The sequence below is a fragment of the Poecilia reticulata genome, linkage group LG16, assembly GCF_000633615.1.
Source record: "Poecilia reticulata strain Guanapo linkage group LG16, Guppy_female_1.0+MT, whole genome shotgun sequence".
In the NCBI taxonomy this organism is placed as follows: domain Eukaryota; kingdom Metazoa; phylum Chordata; class Actinopteri; order Cyprinodontiformes; family Poeciliidae; genus Poecilia; species Poecilia reticulata.
The window spans coordinates 13,074,488-13,098,981 of record NC_024346.1 but is presented as its reverse complement, the minus strand read 5'-3'; the positions used below and the strand labels follow the sequence as shown (position 1 = coordinate 13,098,981).

At 40.3% G+C, this 24,494-nt stretch overlaps 1 protein-coding gene across 2 annotated transcripts in view; it reads right to left on the bottom strand.

Annotated features, from left to right (window-relative positions):
- si:ch73-22o12.1 (nectin-2) overlaps nucleotides 1–21,409 on the bottom strand; it is a 118,132-nt gene extending 96,723 nt beyond the window's left edge. The window contains exon 1 of one of the 2 annotated variants that reach the window (XM_008431331.2): nucleotides 20,999–21,409. In XM_008431331.2, the coding sequence (XP_008429553.1) occupies nucleotides 20,999–21,080 (82 nt within the window). In that variant the 5' untranslated portion in view covers nucleotides 21,081–21,409. The remainder of the gene's footprint in view (nucleotides 1–20,998) is intronic. The other variant, XM_008431330.2, reaches the window with a different exon arrangement.
- Between the last annotated feature and the right edge of the window lie 3,085 nt (nucleotides 21,410–24,494).

The window sequence follows — 24,494 nt, the reverse complement described above, 5'->3', positions numbered from 1 at the left end:
GTGTGAGGTGAATGAATGATCCCTCTTATGCCACAGCTCGAGATGTCCTGCCACGACACAATAGCGAAGGAAGAAGATATAAACCTCCACTCAGGGCACAGAGGTCACTGTGCATGTTCGCTTTGCCTGTGGGCTTCATCCACGCATTTGTGCTCCGATGTCCGAAAAACAGAAAACATAACTAACAAGGCAGTGGCTGCTGGAACAGCATATATAGTAAACAATATAGTACATCTGGGGCTCGCAGCGAAGACCCTCCCCGAGGTGAAGCAGAGACCCTGAGAAATACACATTGTTCATTCATGATACCAGCCTCTGGTAGTGAGGGCAACCCCGTAGCAGAGTAAGCAATGTCATTTGGCAGCAAATGAAGGGGAAGGAGAAAAGCAGTTTCTGCGTCTCTCTGCGCTCTCACAGCTAGCTCTAACATTTAGTGAGGCCGGTCGGCGGGACAAAGCTCGGTTTGTGCTCGCATCTCTGCGTGGCGAAATAAACAGAGCCGCTGCCCCACAGTTCCCCTCTAGCTCGCCATCTCCCATGCATCCTTCGCCTGAAAGAGCAATCTCCTGACACAGCTTGCCTTTCCAAAATATTTACTCACAGAATACAAAAGCCATTCTACCACCACCTCTGATGTCTTAAATTCAAACAAACCATGAATGCGCACACTTGTTGAGTCCATCTGCTCTGGATTGCACTTTCCTTCCTCCTCACTATGCGTTTGTTTACTGCTGAGATGCCTCCACTCATAACGTTTTATTCCTTTAGCAGCTGGGAATTTGGTAAAAAAATAAAAGCGGAGCAACAATGCTGACCACTCCTTCTAACCCAGGAGTCAAAAAGACATTGTTTCAGCACCTTTTCCTGTGCAGTTCATTTCCTTTTTTCCTTCGTTTCTCTCTTTTCCCTATCTCAGTCCAGCACCTTAACTTTTTCTTAACCTTTCACCTTACTGACCTCCTTTGCTGACCTGTGTTCACAAAAAGTCAGCAAAATAATCAATCATGCTCTGTTTTTAAGCAACTACCCCCAAAAGCTCACAACTCTGAATTTTTGAGTTTCTTTTGAAAGGTTATGTTGATATTCTGCAGTGAACTTAGACTTTCTTGGAATCATTTTGCATAAATTTAGAAAGGTCAGGGGCAGGAGACTAAAGCCAACGGCCAGTCCGAGACCCGCCTTGGGGAGTTTTCTGCATGCCCTCTCTGGGCATGTGTAGTTTTTCTCTGGGTACTCCAGCTTCCTCTCACAGTGTTGAAGCATCACTTAAGCATGTTTATGATTGACACATCTACACTCCACACAGAAAATAGACTTATAGAATCTGCTTGACAACTTTTGCAGAATTTCTACCCTGTGCAGCTCGTCCCCACTGTAGTTAATAATCTGTAGGACACGTTTAGCAAGCATAACATAAAACAGTTAGTAGCAACATGGCGACACGCATGAATGTAATGGTGATATTATTGTCTTTATGGACCAACTGACTTTCCAAACCTCCACTAGGAGGAGCTCTTGCAGGTCTGGCATGTTTGTTGCAGGAAAGCGTCTGTGTATTTACAAAAATACAGAAGTGCAGAAAATTTGGTTCGCCCCGACGCTGCACCGAGGGGTGTAGTTGCTGAAATGACGTCTTGGCGTGACCTTTCCTGTTTTACCCAGTTTTCACTCCACACTGTTTTTTTTTTTGTTTTTTTTAAACAGTTATGAAGCACAGTGGTGAAACAAACTGGTGCTGTGCAAGTTACTCAGCAAATCGTTGCTAGGTAACCACCAGTTACTATGCAGATTGTTGCTAGGTAACCAAAGAGTGAGTGAGTTTGTTGGTGCCACCAACCTTGCTTAGTTGGGCGTATACCCCCAGATTAGCCATCAACTTCAGTGTTTCTGTCCAGTTAATCTGGATTTATAATATATAAAAATATCAAGAAAACCGTAACATTAACTGAATACAAGCTCTCAACAAGGCCTCACTTGAAATATCTTTCCCATCTTTTTGAGAATCAAATGCTTTAATCAGTTCCAGTGCTGAAAAGTTTTGCTTTTGTTGGACACCATAATGATTTTTTTCATATAAGCTGAGCTGCTTTGGTGATTGTTGTTTTCCCACGTCTTCCACTTGTGATTTTTTTTTTTTCTGCACGCGCTTCAAATAGGAAGACGAAGACACTGTGCTCTGATTAATGGCACGTCTGGGCACCCCCTGTTTCAGCATGATTGTTCAAGTGGTCCTGTGGGTTTGCACATGCTAATAAGTAATCTTTTTCATCAAAGGGAAAGTCTCCCATCTTTCTCCTCTTGTATCTTTGACTTCTCTCGGAGCTTACCCCATTCTTTTCTGCCGGGGAGGCCTGGGTCCCTCTGGCTGCACCTGTGTCTCATTACCGTCACTGATGGTCCAGTAACCGGCTCCTCTCTTCCTTCCCCTCTACGCCATCATGACTTTCCAGCCTTTGGCTACTGCCATCATACATTTACCTCCAACTGCATAGCCTCCACACACCTTTTCTCCTTTTTGTGTCCACGGGAATCTCTGGAGCCCCTTTTCACCAGCCACTTCTGCCATTACAGACTCAGCACAAATGGGGTTTGTCAACTGTGAGGTGATCTAATGATTTTGTGCTAGGCTAGCCCATGACCTCAATTTATCAGCGAGCCCTCAAAGCAGCCTCTCACTCGCTCAAACATTTCCACCTTTGGCACAGTGGACTACACCTATATTATACTGATTAACTGATTCCAATACCTTCATTATGAAAACAAATTATAGCAGGGCTGCAACCGATTAATCTTTACAAACCTTTACCACCAACAGCTCAAAGCCAAAATATCCTCTTTTTACTTCATTTAAGACAGACTGACAACATTTCCATTAATGAAGCAGAATTTGTAACACCAGCATTTTTACATTCAGTTCTTATATGGGTATATCACTACAATAACTTATATCTAACTTTAAAAGGCTACAGAGATCAAGCCCAATAAACCAATACCTTGAGAAAATGTAACAAATGAAAAAAGCAGCAGTGAATGAATGAATGAATGAATGAATGAATGAATGAATGAATGAATGAATGCTCTTCTCAAAAAATCCTTGACACGATTTTTATCTAAACACAGATAAGATGCAGTGAGAAGTTGCCTAAAGACCTTAATTTGCCCATATTTAGCTTGATCAGCACTGACAGGTTATCAGAAACTCCAAAATCAAAACTTTTTAGAATTAAGAAAAACAATGTGCCCTTCAGTGTGGATGCTGTTAAAGAACATTAAAATATATTATATTTCAGTATCCGAGCATTCAAAGCTATCAGGATTTCTGAAAGGTATACGCTTTAAACTTCCCATGATGTCCAATAGGTGCTACTTACCAAATTTGCAACACTTAAATGTCATATGACAAAATCTTGCCAATTTTTGACCAAACTTGGAAAGGAAAGGTAGGTATAATTGCTCGTCTTGTGGATTCTCATGTTTTGAAAATCAACCGTCATTTTTTTTTTTAATCTTGTGAAGTAAATCAGGCATAAGTTGCTTTCAGGCTCCAAAATACCTGAATGCATTCAGCAGTGCTTTAATGCAAATTAAAATGCTGCTAATTTGTGCATTCAGCAGCCTCTCGTTTCAATCTCATTCCTACTCCACATGAACCACAAAGTTAAAAACTCGCTAAATATCAATACTTCCGAGTATATTTAAATATTAAGGGAGATCTGTCAGGGAAAATCCTGGATTTGTCTAACCTGCTTTAAGGCGTAAGGCAGTCATGCAAACATTTGGCGCAATCAAAGGCAAGACTGACAAAAATAAACTAGTAGAAAAATAATCCTTTACAAATGGAGGAAACATGGTTTCCTATTCATGCCTAAAGTAAAATAAAAATCTTTCTGTAAACTTTGAGCTGGCTTCATTTAAAGATCAAGATGACCAAAACAACCGTGTGATGTCCATAACTTTGTTTTATCTCTAAACAAGCTTGTGTTGAATCTGGCTTTGAGAGCTCATTTGTTTCCACACCAATTGTTTCCAAAAAGCCTGTAAGCCTGCCCGGATGTCCTGACATACTTAAAAGTGTTGACTTCAGAGAAGAGGTTAGGTTTCAAACCTTTGACCTTAATTCAGACCCATTTTGTTTGGCACAATGTGTGACCTTCTCCTCCTGCAGCAGCTTCTTTGTAGCTGTCAAGGAATTGACCGCTACAATTCCTCTCAAGATAAAAATATGCCTTGGCTTTCCAAAACGCCCACACAGAGCCATTTCTTGTGCTAAAAGTTTATAGGCAGCTACAGTTTATCATAAAAACAAGCACTCTGTGTCTATATTCAGCATGAATCCAGATTACTTGGTCTGAAGGCAACAACAAGTCCAAGAAAAAAAAAATTGGATATGGACCTTAAGCAGCTCTAATTCAATCTGTCATCACATTTGCTTTGGGCTGTTATGTACAGAGAAGTTGATTACTTACTCTGGAGAGCACAACACCTTCCCAAGCAGAGAAACAACTCAACAGAAAATTTGGCATTTAAAAATAAGAGAAAATACAGTTCACTTTAAAATAAACAGTTTTTTTATTTACACCACTTTAGTTTAATATCAATGACCCGTTGCATGATTGGTGACACACCGCCTCCAATTTCCAGTGTGAACAACTTCCCCAATGTAAACATAACAGCTTGAAATGTATTAAAGCTTCACTCTCGTTAATCAATTGTTCTGAATCTAAACCAGATGAAGATCTTCATTTTAGTTATTTTCTGCAACTGTAAACTTTTTAGAGAACTTCGCTTCAAAAATCCAGATTTGTCATGACTCTGAATGACTAAAAATATAATTTTGAGACCTTCAGTTGAGTTTTTTTTTTCCATCAAAATTTTTAAATATCAAATTAAAATTCCTCATGAGAGCGATTTGACCGAAGTCATAAAGCAAGTAAAATCTCGACTTTGCACATTTTCCAACTGTACCACCACCTGTCTCTTAATCATATTTTAAACAAAAGCCAAATTCCCCAACTCTGTTGACTCATTGTCTTTCAATTAAAATCAAAAATCAAATTTTTTCCAAGGTTGCCTAAGCATTTGAACATTTTACAAGCAAAATCTAATTCTGCACAAGCTTACAGTTTCAGCGAGTGCATGGCTGTGTGATGATAAGCTGTATGATGTGTGATATCTCAAGCTACAAGACTCACTGTGCTGACCTGCATTTGATAAGAAATAAGACACAGAAGGCAGCTGCACTGCAGGACTCTGGCTCCAATCTGTCAACCGGAACGTTACTTCATCAGTGCAGAAACAGGATCAAAAATAGAAATAAGTTATTTTTCCTGAAGCACTCTTAGCATGTCAACTGTCTCAAAGGAGAAAAAAAAAACAAAAAAAAACACCCTATTAGCAGCTTTACAGATGATAACCGATCTTAATAGACAATGAATCTGATAACTGGGAAATTGGTACCCATTTTCTAGAATCTGATAAGAATTAAATGAGGTTTCTATATGCCTTTTTTTTTTTTAAATCATTGAATCCTACATGCAGTATTTTAACTACGATATCATAGCCAATACTGCATCATATTTAAGGTCAATTAACCCCAGTGTCACTGATAATTATTCCTACAAAGATTTCACTTGGCAAATGAATAGGATGGCAAAACTACACAACTCCTAAAAATCAACTGCTGGGCACAAAGGCCAGCATGCATTAGCTCTGATGGCTGCTGAGATAACCAGCTCCAAAGTATGATGGCTTCTGAAGATGTGTGGAGGGGCCTGAGAGGCTATAAGCATTAGAAGATCATGGACAGACTCCCTCCTTCGCTGTGCATATTAATTCTGCTAATGCAACTCCGCTCAGCTTGTCGCACCTTGACACTGCATAATTATGCCATCTTCAAGGGACAAGCTTTTTAAAGGGCAGGCGTGTAAGCGCAGCAGAGTGCCTCTGTCGATGGGGATGTTTGAAAATGCCAATACATGTCTGAAGAAAGCTTTACTCTTAGCAGATGGGAGAGCTTTCAGGCTGGAAATGGAAAAAAAGAACCAACCCTGTTAGATCTGAAAAGCCCAGCAAGGCATCTTCATAAAGCTGGCAAGGCTTCCACGGAGGAACCTTTTCACAGTAACGAAGCAGCCAATTCTGTAAGTATTATCCTGAGTGACAAGAGCGTCAATCAAACGCCCGGAGCATCTCACCCGTGGCCTCCCGTCATCTATCACTCCATCCTGACAGGCCCATACCTCCATCTCTCACTGGGTAAATAAACAAGATCAAAAGGGACAAATGGTGCAAAGAGCGGAGTGGAACTGAAGGTAGGGCATTTAAAGTGGATAAACTCTCAAGGTGTAGCTGCAGAGACAAAGGTCTTCATGGCCTTCAGCGGTTTGGATTGAGCATCGGTCTGCATCTGAGGCAGAGGAGTTCCAATATCTAGAGTATTGTTCAAGAGCGTTGGAAGATTGAATGATCGGAGTCTCGTTTACAGTTATGTTGTCTGCTCCAGACCGTCATGGTGGAAAAAGAGCTGGACCATAACCGATGTTCTTAATTTACAAGTCCAAATCTATTCAACACATCTCAAACAAACAAGATGGCTGAAATGAGCTTCCTTCCTATTGTGCTGGACTCAGCCTTTGATATAAAGAGGTGGACAGTGTTGGACTCAGCCTTCGATATAAAGAGGTGGACAGAGTTGTGGAGGACTACTGCTCCTCCACAGTGAAAGGAGTTAGTTGAGTTAATCTGTCTGCGCAGATGTACTCTTGGCCAACTTCCTCTGGAGGTTTTCCCACATGAAACAAACCCATATGATGACCCAAAGTCAGTTTGGGAGAGGAGACAATACGTTCAGGGTGTGAAGTCGAAATACTATAATTTCCCAAGTTCTCCCATCCACACGGAGGCGATTTTAGGTATATCCAAGGTTTTGTTTTGTCTTATTGGCCTGAAACGACCATTTTTGAAACCGGGTCTTTTCTTAAGCAACATGTCGGAGCTCCATCTCCGCCACTCAAGAACCTCAACCAAACATGTAATTGTTCTTTGTTTTTATGTCCCTCTGTGGCGGTGTTACAGCGCCACCGACAGGCCTGGCACACCTACTACAGCATTTTCTGTGGTACTGGATCCTGCAAATTTTTTCTTACTTGTTAAAAAAAAAATTACTTTGCTCATCTCCATGTATGCATGGCTTTAGTAGGTTCTTGAGATTAGAAAAAAACACTAGAGGAAGGATCAGTGTAGAAATGGACAAATATATCAACATATAGGTTGACAGACACAGGCAGACACAGGAAGAAATTGTTAAATGGGCGGATGGAGGGAGGAATACTTTAGACCGATGAATGGACACACTGACTAAACTACACACAGATGATTGATAAATGGATAAATCTTTTGTTTTAAAAATAAAAGACAATAGTTGGTTGGAGTAACTTATTTTAAAAATGTCAGACATTCAGGAAATGGTGTGGAAATAAAAGTTTTGTTTTTTTATCAGAGATAACCTCGATGTCGAGAGACATGAGGTACACAGGACAAGTCAGTTTCAAGGAGACGAAAAAAAACTGATGCATGCAGTGTGAAAGAGGAGGAGGTGTAAGAGAGAGGCAGGAAGCGGAGACACAATGGGGTGAGGTGATGAAGAGCGGGAAAAGGAGGAAGAGTCATCTCAAAGGAATGAGGGGAGGGAAGATAAATTGGAAGAGAGGGGAACAGACTGGCACAGGGATGGCGGCCAAAAGAGCGGACAGACAACAAGGAGGTTTTGGGGAGGATAATGGGAAAAACGTCTACGGAGACATTAATAATCTATGCCAGATAAAGGATTTCAGTGTCAAAATCTCTGTGTAAGACGTTGGAAGGATGAAGCAGAAAATCGGCTAGAAAAGTTAGAAGTTGGTAGATGGAGCCCGAGGGACTTCTATTTAAAACCAGAACAATTGTGTTAGTTTACATGAGCATAGAAGTCACATCCTTTCCTCACCTCTCTCCTCCCTCCTCCCCTCTTCACTGTCCTCAGGCTGTATCTATTTAAATGTGTATTTAGGCGGCGAGTGCCACTGCTCTAATCACGGCTGGCATCGCAGCACATTCCCTCCCCGCTACCCTCACCTCCCTTCCAGCAATCAGACTTCTTCTGAAACTCCACACTCATGCATTGCGCCCTGCATGACTGTGTAACGCTGGAGAAAAATTCATGAATCACTAGAGCACGAATCAGCCACAGGGTTTTTGCAAGAAAAGAAAAAAAAAGATGGGAAGAAGGGTAAAGGACAGCGGGTAAAAGTGTTTCTTTTACAAAGCAGGAACATTGAGGAGATAGCTCAGCAACCCGAGGGTATTAGCAGACACATGCACTGGCTTTGTGTCACCCAAAAGATACTTCCTTTCCTCTACTCTTTACTTTGTAGGTGGAAAAAGTTTTAAGGAACTCCATGGCACAGAATAAATATTTATGCATCTTCTGCAGACAGTAAATATCAAATTTTCAGCACCAAAAAAAAAAAAAAAAAAGGCACTATGGTGGGGTAAAGAAAGCACAAAAGCGCCATCAGCCGCCATCTCCAATCATCTCTTGTTACTCAGCCACTTCTCCCTCAGGGTTACTTCTCAAAGACAGATCAGTGTGTTGTTACAGGTGTGGTGCGGAGCAGAGGGAGAGGCAGGGAACAGAGGACAATAGATGTCTTTTTCAGGGGCTGTGCTCGATTCACCTTGATTAGAGAGTATAGAAAGCAAAAACAATTTGCAGAGACGAGGAAGGAGGATGGCCCCAAAGCTTGACCACAGACAATAGTGCCTCTGTTTTGTAGCATTATGTCCAGCAGCAGGCAAAAGGAAAAAAAAACCATAAAGTTGTGAAAGTATTTTACTCTCTTCTATGACAGACTTATAGTTTAAGTGTATTGATTCTGGGTTTGAGACCTCTGACCCAGAGCAATGTGCTGTTTAATAGTACAGTGCATTTTTCCCATGAATCGACCAAACATAATATTTTATATCTTTAGTACGTCTATTAGATCTGTACTATCCGTTGTAGCATTAGTTTTAGCGTTAATGCTCAAATAAGTAATGGTAATCTTGGTGTCTGTTTAAATATTATTGATCAAAAAAATTCACAAATAATTACAATGCCAACATGACTCAAAAGTTTTTAAAAAATGGGATTTTATAAACAGTTTAGTGTCGTCAGTGTTGGCCTGGACTGTAGCAATAGCATTAGTTTTAGTAATATAAGCATTTGTATTGGCAGGCTTAGTGTTTGTATTGTTATTTTTATTGCAACAGATTTCTACTAACATCCACAATGTTTTAAAGATATAAATAAGTGCAAACACTTAATGTGCACTGCTGGGGACACAATAACTCCAATCTGGTGTTCAAACATTACCAATTATATTCCTTCGCAAGAAGAAATGTATAAATGAACATCGTAAATGTAGATCACATAATTGGTATTTGCATTGTGGTGAATTAGAGTAGTTAGTCATGTCGGCACGTAAAACCGAAAGCATTTCTTGTTGAATCCTGAATGACCATATTAGGTTTGTTTTGGCAAAGCAATCAGTCAGCGTGACATCAAAGCTGTAAACACAGCATTATGAGCTACCAGTAGGGGAAACCCGCATTAAAAAACTAGCATCATCGTCGCTTCAAAACTAATTCTACAGGATGAGGAAATGACTCGCTCATTCATTTGAATCAGGAATATTTAGAGCCCTGCTGATAAGTACGGCCCAAACGTGAAGCACAGAAAGGCAGTGTCTTTGTTTAGTAGCAAAATCTTAAAGAGAAAACTGTTTGACAAATCCAATCACTTTACTTCTTCACCAAGTGAGAGGAGGGGGAAAAAATAGGTTATAAATAACTATCATGTGAAGGATTCAACTTCATGTTTTATTTTCAAGTTGATTAGGAATTATTACCACAACTTCTTGTTTTCCTTGGGTAAAAATATGACTTGATGAGGTTTCTCTTTACCACAGTTTAAAAACAGGAAAGACAAAAGACCATGCCTTTCTACCAAGGAAGGAATCATAAGTCAGGAAATGACTAAAAGAGGCCGTTTGCTTGACGTCCTGTTGACGTGCAGTTAGTAACTCTTCAAAATGCAAAAAATAAGAAAGCACGGCATTTAAATTAAGCACTTTGAGGCTGCAAGAATTCAACTATTCTTGCTTTATCTACTCAAGAGTAATAATGGACATGGATCAAAGTTTATCTCACCAGCAGGCAGTGAGGACAATAAAGTGAAAAAAAAAAAAGAAAAAATAATCTAAGCTTGCTAGTAGGGAACAGCTGCAAACATTTCACACTGAGATTATACCACAGTAATAAAAAGTGGCTTTATTCAAAGGCTTTTAATACATTTTTTACCAGGAGTACCAATGAATGTGGAAAATATAGTAAAATATAGTCGTACAGATGAATGTAGACTTATTATTCCTTTCACTTTTTATTATCTCCCACCACAAAAGCTTCACAAAGCTTTTTTTTCCTGCTACAGTCCTTGTCAGCATTGCTGTTCACAGCAGGAATTAACTTTCACATGCAATTCCCGTTTCACCTTCAGAGTTAGATTCTTGTTAGATGAGTCAAGCTACCGGTTCAGCCACTGCCTGCAGCGGAAGAGCAGTGTGTGAATACGTCCAGCAGCAGGGGAGTGGACATCGTCAGCCTGATCCCAACACTGCGCGACAGGTCAGGTTTGCTGAAACTAAATAAATCCTGCTCCGCTTCCATTTTCCTCTTCTCTTACTCTGCACACTCCATCACTTGGCTTTATTCCGTCACTTGAGCCTTCATTTCTCAAATGTTTCAGCCATTAAATCGATCCGACATCCTTAAGTGTTGCATGCAAACATGTGAAGTGCATGTTCCAGTTGCACTGGTGTGCAAGGAGGGGGCTGAAGTGGTGGATGTCGATCAGCAGGCTGAACCGTACGACAAAGGGAGCAAGCGAGACAGAGTGGAGGAGTCCAACGCTGTCAAAACAAGTTAACCTTTAAAAAAAAAAAAAAAAAAGCCCACCAAGTCAGAGCAGGAGGAGGTACTTTTGTCCATTAGGAAAGAAACTGAAAAAGGACAAGCATACAACACTGATTGATGAGTAGAGGAAAAAAGAAACAGAAAACCTCGTTAGGAAGGTACAGATGCCTGCAACACATGTCTGTAGGGAGGCTGGAGGCTGTTGAGGAGGCATTAACAACAGAAAGACAAAGAGAAAATGAGAGTAGGAGCCTGAAAGTAGCAAAGGCAGTTTGAATGGGCTTAAAGAGAAACTCTGGGACTGACATAGGTGGAAGAGACAACTGGGGAATTGGATAGTGGGACGTGGAGAAGAGGAAAGCTTCAGACGGGAAGGAGAGGGAGATGGAGGGACGGAGAGTTACAGACATACCAATTACAGAGGCAGAACCAGGAATTGATGACTGAAACGCAAAGGGAAGAGGCAGAACAAAAAAAAATAAATAAGATACAGCAGTTTACCGAGCAGATGGATCAATTATGCGAACCAAATTAGAAAGAAGAGGAAGTTGGAGCATTGCGAGAGCACGTAAACAGAGGAAAAAAAGAAAAGCAGAAGTAAGGAAGGAATAAATTAAGATGAAGCACTGGAAGCTAAGACACAAATGTGACCGAGGGGAGAGTGGCAGAAGGGAACAAGTGGCCCATTAGTGAGCAGGCAATCAGTCGAGCAAATGAGACAAATCACTTCAACGGAGGGGAGCCTTCCCCTCCCCAAACAAACCGGGACACAAAATGTTGACAAAACACAGGGCTGATAACCGAATAAAACCTGCTGCCTGCGTTTGACCTTAATGGGCTGTTGGGGATTTAAACGCTGCTGCCAGTGAAGGCTCCGGGGACTAATGATGACTCTGCGACTTGTTTATCAGCTTCACAGCAGATTTTCAAACCAACAAGTTACACGGAGACCATCGGCGCCAAGGCTGAACTGTGGAATCATAGCAACACTGCTCGTCTTGTGAAACGCAAGAACACTCCCTGCATGCCTTTGTGATAAATAAGACCTGTTGTGCAATTGTGTAGTCGGGTTTCTTATCTCGGATATCTGCGGATTATACATTACTAGAGTGTAATTTTAGCCGCTTGGTCAAATCGAGTCCTGGGATAACAAGAAAAACGAACCTTATCGAAACCCGTCGGTGTGAACAAGGTCAAGGAAACGTACACATTTTCCAGCTACAAGCAACATTTTCACTTTGACACGTTGATACAAATCTTTACAGTAACTTGAGTTCATATTTTAACAATGTTTTGGGCTTAGTACTCAAGCATTAAAACTTGAAAAACTGTGGAAAGAAGCTCAACCTCAGCTAAATGATGTCGATGTGTTTCAGTCACCAATTAAAAAAAATGGAAATATCACACATGGATATGTTTATAAAATGTATACAGAGCATATATACATGAATATTATCAGCTAACAAACTGATTTTGTACTGAAATCAGCTGGATGTTTTAAGTCTCAGTTTGTCAAGGTCACAATGTCTGTTTTTTCCCATTGCATTGAGATAAACAGCTTCTTTAACAGCGGAGTCTGTTTCATTATGTCAACACAAAGTTTCAAGTTACTGCAACGATAATTTCATAATTTAACAAACTGTCATCACATTGTCACGTCAACCCTGTTTAATAAAGCTGTCAGATTTTCTACAGTTAATATTTAAAGCTTGTTTTTTTTCTGTAAATGGTTTCATTACATAATTAACCTGAGATAATGATACACTGAGCGTTTCCGCTGCATTTGAATCTCATCTCAAGATGATCAAGATCTTCAGCTTCGTTTTATAGTGAAATCAGTTTCATAATTTTATTCTTTCAAGATTTTAAGATATTTAATCACAGCATTTCAATATAATATCTCTTATTCCTTTCCATGTAAGAAAAGTTTTATTATCGCGACATAAGACCTCACACTCTTAATGGAAAAAAGTCTTTTTTTACCATCTTGGAATAATGACAATTTTATGTAGATATGCGAGTAAATCTTGAGCTTGTTAGTTAAACTTACATTTTATCCATCCAGCTTGTTTTTTCAGTGGTAAATAAGATTTTGAGCCAATTCATTGTAAAGATAATACCCCAGATTAATTTTATTGTAACATTTAGTTGAAATTCTCTAAATAATGGGTTAATTAATTTCACCTGCATAATCCAGGCTGTAATCTATTACAATGATTACTCAAACTAAAACAATCATCATAAATACTGGATAAAGGGGGAATTATTGTTCAATAAATCAAATTTGTATCATTTAAAGAGCAGCAGGGGTAAGTGTTTACATAAAACCTGTGTTTAATTTAAAGTCATAATGAGGATTTTTCACCAGCTCATGCTTAGTCATGAATGGTGATGGAAAAGCAATTCTGAGCAACGTAACTCGGCGTAAAGCATCAATGACTCATTTTTACACGGTAAGCCACCTGTTGCATAAAAAGAAAAACAAAACTGGAGTTCCTCAAAACGATGAGTAAATTATTTTTAACCCTTTCAGAGATTATCACAAATTAAATCAATGCTGGTACCAGATTTAGGCTTTTTATTTATAATCTTTTTTTTTTTTAATTACTTCAGTTTTAAAGAAGAGCCATTTTTTTTAGTTTGGGAGGAAAAAAATTCCCATCTTGATTTTTCCCTACATTTTTCTAGACTTGGAGAATGCAGAAAGCAGATTGCTTACTTCCACGTTTTTTTAAGACTGTGTGGGAAACATGGAGTTTTTTCTAAAGGGGGCACAGGGCTCAGTTTCCAGCTCCTTGAGCCCTGACAAGACCTGTCTCACCAAATTCAATTTCCTCCTGTAGCCAACCTGTCCAATACCCCAGATAAGTGTGAATTGGACATGACCTTGTCAAAGTCAGGTGTGAAGGAGATGCGGCGTAGCCGTGTTTGCCTGCATCTATGGTGCCATGCAAAGGTGTGTCGACAGGCAACGCAAAGGAGCAAAAACGTGTGAAAAGAGCCACAGGAGCTGGAGGGTGATGGCAAAAACGGCTGGACGTTTTCACAAACCGTGGGGGCAGAGAGGACGCAGGGAGGGATTAACAGAGGAGGAGGCAAATAGAGATGTTTTGTGCTGCCGTCATGAGCCCTAAATGTTTTCAATATCACATAAGGGCACTGCATCATCCACCATTCAATACCGGATCGATAAGGTAAACCACCTTCCACCTCGCAAACTACATTTAGATACATTAAGGTGACTGCTAATGAGCAGCTGTGTGCATGTGCGTGCAGAGACAAGCCGGCGAGGACACAGCCAAGGGCCTCCGCGCTCAAAGCTGCATCCAGATCTGCTGAGTGCTCTGAAGGGAGGATTTCAGAAATAAAAGAATGTGACAAAGACGGAAACAAGAAGAAGAAAGATGACAGAAAGAGGCTAAATGCCAGGTTACGGTCATAAGAAAAGAAAGGTTACAACAAGCAGTCCTTTACTGTCTCCACGAAAGGCTCTTTGGCAATTAAATATGTGTCTAAAGCTTTAAGAGCGAGAGAAAACGAGGGGTGGGGATGTGCGACCAAATTACAAATGAGCAGATAATTCCTGGCCTGCTCGGTTCACTCTCTCCTCGCAGTTCTCTGAAAACCTCCTCTTGCCTTTCCGCAGTGAGGAACTTGTAAATGTCGACATCCTCAACCCCACCCCGTCCCAAGACACCCACCGCCGATTCCCCTCCAGTGATTTCACTGCAGCGGAGGTCACGGAGACACCAATCTCTCCAAGTCTAGTTAATTAAGAGGATTTTATTTTAAAGAGTTTGGCCGCCTTTCAATGGATCTTCAATTGAAAATTAGCGCACATTCCCCACATTGGCTGAGCTGCAATGGCTTCGACCCGCGTCTGACCAAACTCCATTTGGGGTTAGCTAGTTAGACACATGCAGATAGGAAAAATGCAGACTTGGCAGAAGGTTTCTCGACTAATGGTCTGGAAATGTCTCGGTGCTGAATAAAATAAAAAAACGGCCACATGCATAATAGCGCCACAAAGATGAGCTCTGGCATGCTGCACTAGCAAATATTGCAGTCTTAAAAACTCTCCATTATCTGCAAACATGTGGGTGGCTAGAGTACATTATAGAACGGTCTTTTGCAGTCAGCCTCCATCAGTGTGCGAGCGCACAGATTTGGTGGCGATCGCCGTTTAACCCCAAACCTCTGCCAAGAGACGCATCGACCCGAGCGCTGTTGCATTTTTTGGAAAGCCCTCAGCCGTCCCATCCATATTAATAACGTTTGGCAGTCATTCCAGGAGGAGGATATCTGTTCATTTCTCTTTTTTTAATCAGATGGGACCGGCTCCAGCGGTCAGGGAACCCTGGGAGTCAAACACAAGCATCCCAGAGGGGGGCTCTCAGTGCGACCTCAACACAGGTCACCATCCGCCCAGCATGTAACTACAGGCAGGGGGGAAAAGGGAGGCAGCAGGGGGGCGCCGATAAAGAAACAGATCCATTCCACAGTCTGTGGCTTGAGCTCCACTGTAGCAGGAAAGCCACTTTAATAAGGGGGGGAGCGAAGTTACAAAGACCTACTTTAAGAATCAGTTGAATGAGCAGATCTAATGATGTACTCTCTAAAAAAGAAACGCACAGTCGCCATCATCCTGCGATGCGACACCACCTCTCCATTACTGGAACGCCAGTCGACTTGCAGCGTGGCCTCAGGTTACTGCCCTTGTTCACCACCAGCTGCATGTGCAACTGTGTGTGCATGAATTGCATTTGTGCTTGAGTACGTGGCCCGAAATGCAAAAAGACGCAGTGACTCGTGCTCATCGACGCTCCCTCTTCTCAGATCCATCCACCCAGCCTCTAATAATATCTGCCAAGTCAACAATAAACTTGATGGATTGTTTGTGTTTCAACCCACTGGCACTGTTTACAGAGCAGAGTAACCACAATTAATTTATGGAAATATCTATATCTCTGTAGTTCTGCAACTTGCTGAGTATCAACAATATTTTAAACGTATAAAAAGGCTTTTAGCATTTGAAAGGTCTGCTTGTAAAATGTTTTCAACCCCTCAGCAACGCCTAATTGGCAAAGGAGGCATTTGTGTGTAAAATGGTGACAGTAAGTTGATTTAATTTTTTGAATTAAATATGTGGAGACCATCCAAAACACTGTCTGCTCAATATTTACTCAAAGTTCAGCTATTCCATATTCACCGAGAGCTGTTTAAGGTTCAGTTAAGTAAATATTAGTTGGGTTTTTTTCCAGAGTTTTCCAATGAGCTTCCTCACAGATTGACGCTGACAAAAGCTCACTCATATCTCCATTAAACCATAAACTCCCACACCTTTCATCTCTGAATCAACAGACTCTTAATCGTGGTCATAAGATGAAGCAGAAGGTCACTGAAGTGTCATTTTAACAGTAAAACTCCTTTAATACCTGCATGTACGTGTAGTGGGGGGTGCTGCGTCCAGAACGAGCCTCTCTTCTAACACACGTTTGGACACACACTCCCGACCTTTTCAGAATCCTTCTGACATTTACAGACCCTGTGCGGAGAGGGATCGGACGGCTCATTTCCATAATGATAGGACTGAAACGTGACAGCCATTAACGCTAAAAACCAAACCAAGACCCCTCAGGGACTAATGAGACACTAAGGACTTTTTTTTTAAAGCAGGCAAAAGAAAAATAAGCTCCTTTCGTGATCCATCAATTAGATTCCTCTTAATGGACAGAGTACAGTGCTCCTTCTCTGCTGTGATGATGAATGGTCCTAGTCTTGGCAGTACTGCACTGTTCTCACCATGTAGAGGGAAGTAGTTACATCTAATAGTTTGAGCTATTGCACGCAAATGAGTGCCAAAAGAAGTAGAGTGTGTGTATGCATGTGTGTGGGAGGGCAGGTTATGCTGAAATACCTTGAAATGCTTGGAAATCCAGATCACTTATAAATACAATATCAGTGGGTTTGATTTTTCGATGGAAGAACAACTAAACATTAAATCCAAGACCAGGGTGAGGTCACGTGTGGTTTATTTTTCCTGCCTGTCTGCGGTGTGCGTTGTTCCTGTCATAAACAGGCCAGCCTCGAGTCCAGAGAGAAGAGCAGGGAGGGGCCGGGTGGGCTATTTGAATGACCCAATGTCTACCGTCTCTCAGACAAAAGCACTGGACAGGAAAGGACCGAAGATAAAGAGGCGGGAGAGAAGACGAGAACAAGGCCCCTATGTGCTCAGCGGTGGGGGGGAAGGGGTGACCGGGTTTGGCGGGAGAGAGAGGGTGGTTTGAAGAGGCGGGTGGGGGTCTCCTGTCTTAATCAGTTTCTGCCTGTTGAGTTTTCCAGCCAATCCACAAACTCGGCCTCTGCAACGCAAAGCAGCGCAACAGGGGGGCAGAAAACCCACCTGTTTCCTCGAAACTGATGAGGAGTCATTAGGAGCCAGCCTGCATATGAGGGCGCTCTGCAGCAGGTACGCAATGTAAAAAAAATAATCATCATGAAAAAAAAAAAAAAAAAAAAAAAAAAAAAACACTCCACCCCCGGCATGCCCGTCGGTTTCTCAGGCAGCTTGACATACCATGCAGCCATCCCCCCTGCACGCATCCAGCTTACTCAGCCATAAAGACAATGCTACCATGGCGTCACCCACAAGCCCACCCTTCTTCCAATAAAAACATCGCCATGGTAATGGGGCAAGCTTTTCTGACCCACATCTACAATTCCTCCAAATGTTCGGGAGTAAGGGGGAGGCAGTGGGCATTGCACAGTAATTTCAGAGCTTAAACTAGAAGCCCACCTGCCTGATTTGATTAAAGTATACGTTCCACATTCATATAAACAGAAATATTACAGAAGCCAACCTTAATTAAAAACCTATAAACTCCATATTGAAATTTTCATTAGAATCTGAGCCATATTAAACCACAAACTTGATTAAATAACTTCCCTCGCTTGCAGATTTAAGGTGGAAGGAAGTGGTTACTGTAAAAGCCTGAGCAGAAATGCAACGTAGGCTAGTGGAAAGTTTTTTTGTTTTATTTTTATTTCCACAGTTGTTGCAATTTAAGTTGCATAACTTCACTATAAAATATAAAAGGAGGTAAGAGGTTCACATAGAAACAATGAAATGTTTTCGGTGGAAAAAAAAGAAACTAAAAGCAGTCCCAGCAGAGCCCAGCATTCTTCTGTGCTCATAAATATGTAAAACCTTTTGTGTCGTATTTTACCATTTTTCTCCCTTCCTCTAAGAGCACTTCATGAGTTGTTAAATGAAATTGGACCAAGCAGGTCCACAGCACGAATACCTAAATAAATAAAAATAAAAAGTCATGGTGCCCATGAATCCTGATTAAAAAAACAACACCCTTAATCAACCACACGGCAGTCTACCCCGAAACAGAAAAATCTCAGTAGCTGTGCCAGGATGCGAGATCCAGTCCTACATTCTTGCCCCAATTACATCACAAAACAAATAGATGGCCTAGCAAAGCAAAGAAAAAAAAGGATGAACTGGTTTAATGCCACACACAAATATGCTAATGAAACTACATACCAGGAATACCACCCCACAAAACCACCCTGACTTACTTTTTTATTAGTAAACGGAACTGTGTTACCTGTACACTATAAAGCAGAGTCTTGGAGAGTAGTAAATATTAGCCATTGATTATTTAGATAAAAATGTCATACTAGGCTGTTAATTTAATGCTCAATAATGGTTGTATTCAAACATTAAACCCTAAAAGTTTGGATGTAAATTTAACATATTCAATGGCATTTATATAGATTGTATTATGAATACCTAAGTACATTTAGTATATAGTTTGTGTTGCATCAGTCCACACTCCAAACCAGTTGGTGGCGTTAAAACACATCTAAGGATTTTTGCCAAGTGCCAAAATATCCTTCAGAGAAAAATACGTTTCAAGATTCACTGCTGCCAACTCAGTGCCTTTCTCGTGATATTTATTGACTTTTCAGACGCCTTCACTTACTTTTTTTTTTTTCAAAACAGATACTAGTGACAGATCTAGCAACTTTTCCTGTGTTATTGGAGATTACATGAAAGTAACAATCGTACTGTATTTACAGGCAGATGTGGGTGTTGGCATGAACCCCTCCAAACTCATAGACACTTATAGATGGTCACTCCGACAGCTGATTTATGTGATGTAGGTTCAGGCAAACTCTTTGGATTATTGTGTCAAAGTCTGTCTGTAGCTCTAAATAGCTACAAATAAGAGTTTAGATTCTTTTACTGCCTGGAATTGACATAACCAATTATGCAGATTCAGCGATTAAGTCATGTAGTAACTTGTAGCCATTTTTAGCACCGCTAACAGCTACTGTCCTTGCTGAGTAGTTGGCAACAGTGTCTGTGTTTGCGCAAGAATGTAGGCTAGCTTCTAGTTTCAACTGGTTTTACTGGTGGTGCTAAGGTTGCTAGCTAGTTAACATTTTCCCTGACGACCAGAGCCAAGTTGTAAAGAGTTTGAAACCAGCTTTAATTAGTTAGCAACAGAACTAATGCTAATATCAGACATGTTAGCAAGGTAAGGCAATTGTTGCCATAAGATTATTACATCTTTGCAGTGACTGAAAATGATTTACATCTGATCTTGTTAGAGATGAGAATGTAAACATTTAATTTCAGTCAAAGTGTTATTTTTACCTTGATTACTTCTTGGAACAAAGGGTCTAGCAGAGGCGCCCATACTGGAGCGCATCCTCTGCAATCAAACTTGTTTGCACACACCAACAACAAATCTGAGCTGCAGGTTTTGAATATTAACCAAGATGATCCTAGACGGATAAATATTTAATAACCAAAACAGAAGAATGTTTTGTAACATTGGAAAAAAATATTTGATGATCCAGAGAATCGTCCTCGCAACACAGCAACACAACAACAAAGTATCTTCAAACAGATCTGCTGTAAACCAAACCGCTACAAGACATCCTTCCTGCCTGAAGCTCCAACCATCTGCAATGCCTCTTTGAAGAAACTTGGATAATGAGAGCTACCACAATATCAAGCTTCCCTTCAGGATTAATCAAGTATTGATACATTAAATTATTCTGGAAGTGAAATGTTCACTGGGTGGACATTTTGTACATTTTTGCTTCTGATTTTAAGGTTCAAGTCAATATGCAACAGAATAGTTATAAGTTTAATTTCACTACATGTAGATCAGAAATATTTATAATTCACCAAATTGTGTAAGTACGTTTTAAAATTTGGTCAGGATTAAGGAAATGTATTTCATTTTTAACTCAGAAATATTTCTTAAATTCTAACAGTAGGGTTTCACCAGTGTAGCTGTGGGCTACCTGAGCTCAGGAGTGGAAAACACCTGAATTATTAATATAGCAGGAGTGGCCGAATCACTTTAAAGTAATAGTTACTCATTTACATTCACGTCCTCCCACCCACACACATAAACACATATCTCAGTGATACTGCTGATAACCTGCCGTATAAAATCTAGCACCTGGGATTGAAACGATTTGTCATCAAGTTTCAGCCGCAACTCCCTCCATGTTCAATTTGGAGCTCGTCTCCAAGTCCATTTTTACTCTACTGAACTGTAACTAATAAATGATAATGTGCTGAGAGAAGGGGGGAGAGCAGCTGGAAAGACGAGGAAGCTACGCGCTAGGATGGAGCTCACTCCCCGAACACCTGTTTCACAGAAGAGCCACACCTTACAGGAAACCAAACATGGCGTTGAGTCACCACCGAAACTCGGGTCAAAGACCGGTGACCGAAAACTCTGGAACAATCAGGAAGTGTGGCTATCGATTGGATATGACGTATGTTTGTAGAGTATTTTTTTAGAAAGAAACTTTCCGGGAATAAAAAGTAATGAAAAAGACAAATGAATAAAAATCACAAAGCTTGGAATATCACCCGATTTCGTCCTGTTGCCACCCGGACAGGTGGTTTGCATGATTTAAATACGTGAAAAACGGAAAGCTTTTTTTTTTTAAAAAACTGATAGTTTCTTACCGTGTCGGAGAAGTATCGACGCCGCAAAGAAGAGCAGCCCGATCATTTTTGCGGGCACATTTCGGGCGTCATGCCTCGCCATTATGATCCTCCGTAGAAGCGCACAGTCTCTCCGGAATAAATTCAAAACAACCGCAACACCTTTAGAAAATACTTAATGTCGACGTAAAGTCTTGGTCAAATAAAAAAAATAAAACTTTTAATTAGATGGCAGTCGTCTGGAGAGACTCCCTTTTCTCTGGGCTGGAATGAATTTTTAAAATCCTTGTTGAGTTCGTCACAGGTGAATATTTCCCCTCACAGCAGCAGCTGGTGCTCGGGATGTAATGAGGTGCTTCTTCGCGTCTCCGCTCGCGCAACTAGTACAGAGCGCACCGCGGAGTGCGCGTGTATGTGGGACTGACTGGGTGATGTCATCAGAGAGGCGTCACAGCCATCAGTCCCAAAAAAAAAAAGAAGAAATTTAGGTCTCAGTGACCGCAGGATCAAATTCAGGGAACTTGTTGAAATTGCCAAAAGCATTTCTCCCCCGCCCTAAACTTGGATGACACAGCTTCCACCTGCATTGGCACCTAAAACTGATCAGCAGGTGTTCAACCAAGTGGAGTTGCATTCATTTATACGGCTAAATTTGGTTTAGATTGGTCTCATGGGGGCTTTGCAATCTGTTCCGCGCACATCTGATGAGAAAGAAGTCAACACAACAAGAACAAATTGGAAAATCAATATATCTCGCACTGATTTAAATCCTTTTATTTTATTGATGTTGTCGTTTTTATTCCATGCAGGTTACTTTTTAACCAATCTTCCTTTACCCTTGAATGCAATTTATATAACTGTAATCAAACAGGAGAGAGAAAAAACACATCTATCCCCTTGCAGAAAGGACTTTGACTTTTATTCAATTCTTTGATGTGGAGGCTCGTTGAAACGGATGATTCTTGCGCCCCCTGCTGCTCGTTTCTTTACACAGACACCAATTTGCCCCACTGATTTCAAAGACAGCTGAGGAAAAAAGAAATCTATAAACATCCACGAATCTGGAAGACCCAAATCGGTAACACTTTATTTGAAGGGGTGCGCATAAGACTAACATGGCACTGTCATAAACATGACATAACATCTGTCATGAACATAAAGAAGTCTTTATGAATGTTTATGACAGCTGTCATGAAGTGTCATTCGGTAAATAATGACCCTTCTAATGCAACGTTGCTCTAAAAGTTGAATTAAAAGTCCATTAAAAGTGCCAACTTTGCATGATTTTGTAAATTATGATAATTTAATCCAGCAGCAGTAAAAAAATAAAAAAAATCCAATCAAAAGAAAACTAATTATTCTTTCTCTTCTTGCATCAATTTGCAGACTTCACAGTGACGAAACAAACTGTTCTAGTCAGAAGTTCAAATCAGAAGTTAAATTGATGTACTTTTAATCAATTTACTTTCTGTACTAAAGCTACATTTCAATAAATTATGTCATTGAAAAATCTTTTTATGTCACAAATTTAAATAGAATCTGCAGGAGTTTTCCGCAAATTTTGATTATTACAGTTTGCTAGTAATAAAAGTACATGGCCAGCGCTCCTTTTACACAAATTACTGCATCAGTGCGGCGTGGCATGGAGATGATCAGCCTGTTTCTCATCTTCCTCTTGACAGTTTTGATTCTCTGGCCAATCAAGCTCATTGACACCACTGGGATTGAACCAGGTATTGGTAATTTTGAATGTGCGGGTAAGTTGCAAGTTCTGCTGGAAAATGAAATCAGCATCTCGATGACGGCTCCACTGGCTTTGGACTTGATAAAACTGGACCAACTCCAGGAGATGACGTTCTAAATCTTCACTGATTGTAGAAGCATCACTCCAGATCTAAAGAAGCCTGAATGGTGTGGGTCGCTCCCGTTGTTCCCCTAATGCTGAGTCTGTTGGGTTGTGCACCACCTACTGTTTTCTTCCACTAAACTTTAGATTTTTAAACACTCTCTGAACAGCCTGCTTCTTTAGCAATGATCCTTTGTGACAGAATGTCCTTGTGGAGTATGTCTACTAGACGACTGTCAAGTAATCCTACTTATCCACGATTGTTAGAATATACCATAATATTTTATCAAAATCCCATTCTCGGAGGTCTACATTTCTGAAAGCTAAATCTTTGCTTTTGTCACTTTTATGCCATATGTACCTGTATAACAGCATTTATTTGAAAATTCTTAATCCAGGATCATGTATCCAAATATAAATTTAATAGCTACAAATTTACAATAGTTGACACCAGCTGTCAAACTATGATTGTGTCATTAGTGTGCACAAATAAGATTTATGAACCCAATGGATCCTCTCTACTATGATCCTCCTCTGGATCCTCCTCAGCAGTCGAATTATAACTAATAAATACCTTTCAGGACAGCAAAAAGAAAGCAAAAAATGACAACTGCCTCTGGATCAAGGAAACAAAAAGTTATTGAAATAGAAATCTTTAAGCCGTCTCTACAAAGGTGGCATGAAAAGCTTTCCGTGACAACCGCAGCTGAGATGTGTCATTCACCAGCAACAGCTGTCTCCAGGTTTAGAAGCTCAGCTTGCTGATATGTTTGAATTTAGCATCAGTGCCATCGCTAAACTAGCTAAACTTGGATGCAAACTTAAATTATTCCTCTAATGTGGAAACCTTTTCAACCAGAAGAGTTTTTAATGTGTATTAAGATGACAAGTTACTTCAAAAATATAACTGCCTAATGTCCATCATCACACACTTCAAGTATAAATGTTATGAATTATAAATAGCTATTTTTAGTAGGAGTTTTATTTTCTTAGTAACTAGAAAGAGACTCTTAAAATTTAAGCGATAAAATTGGTGCAACTATGTTTTCATTTGAATTACTTAATTTTACGTTGAAATTGTGTGAGTTTCACAACTGAAAGATTTGGAAATAAATGTCTTTAATTCAAGACAAGTGATTACTCAACTTCATCTTTAAATTTGATTTAACCAAATCAAACATGTAAATGTAATCTATTCTTACAAGGCAGAATGTAGTTTAAACACAAGTAAATGTACCCATTATTAACAAATACTGCTTCAAATGTCAAAGCATGCCTAGCAGGTTTTAGTTAAGCGTTAGTGCTGTTGCTAAACTTGTCAAAACAGAGTTATACATTTCTAAATTTATTATGTAAAGGTGGCATGTTAACCTTTTCCATTACATTCTCAGCTGAAGTGTGACGTTCGCTAGTAACTGCTTCACAGGACGTACATCTTGCTAATGGGATTGACTGTAGCAATATAATTGTTGGAAAACTATGAGCTGGATAGAAACATTTAAAATTTATATTAACAAGGTGGCATCTAAACAATTTTTCTGACAACTACAACTGAGATAAACTATTCATTGTTAACATTTCAGGGTTAGGAACCACGCTTCCTAGCAAGGTTGACGTTAGCATTAGCCATGCAGATTTTTAGCTTAGTATTAGTGCTGTCGCTAAATTAGT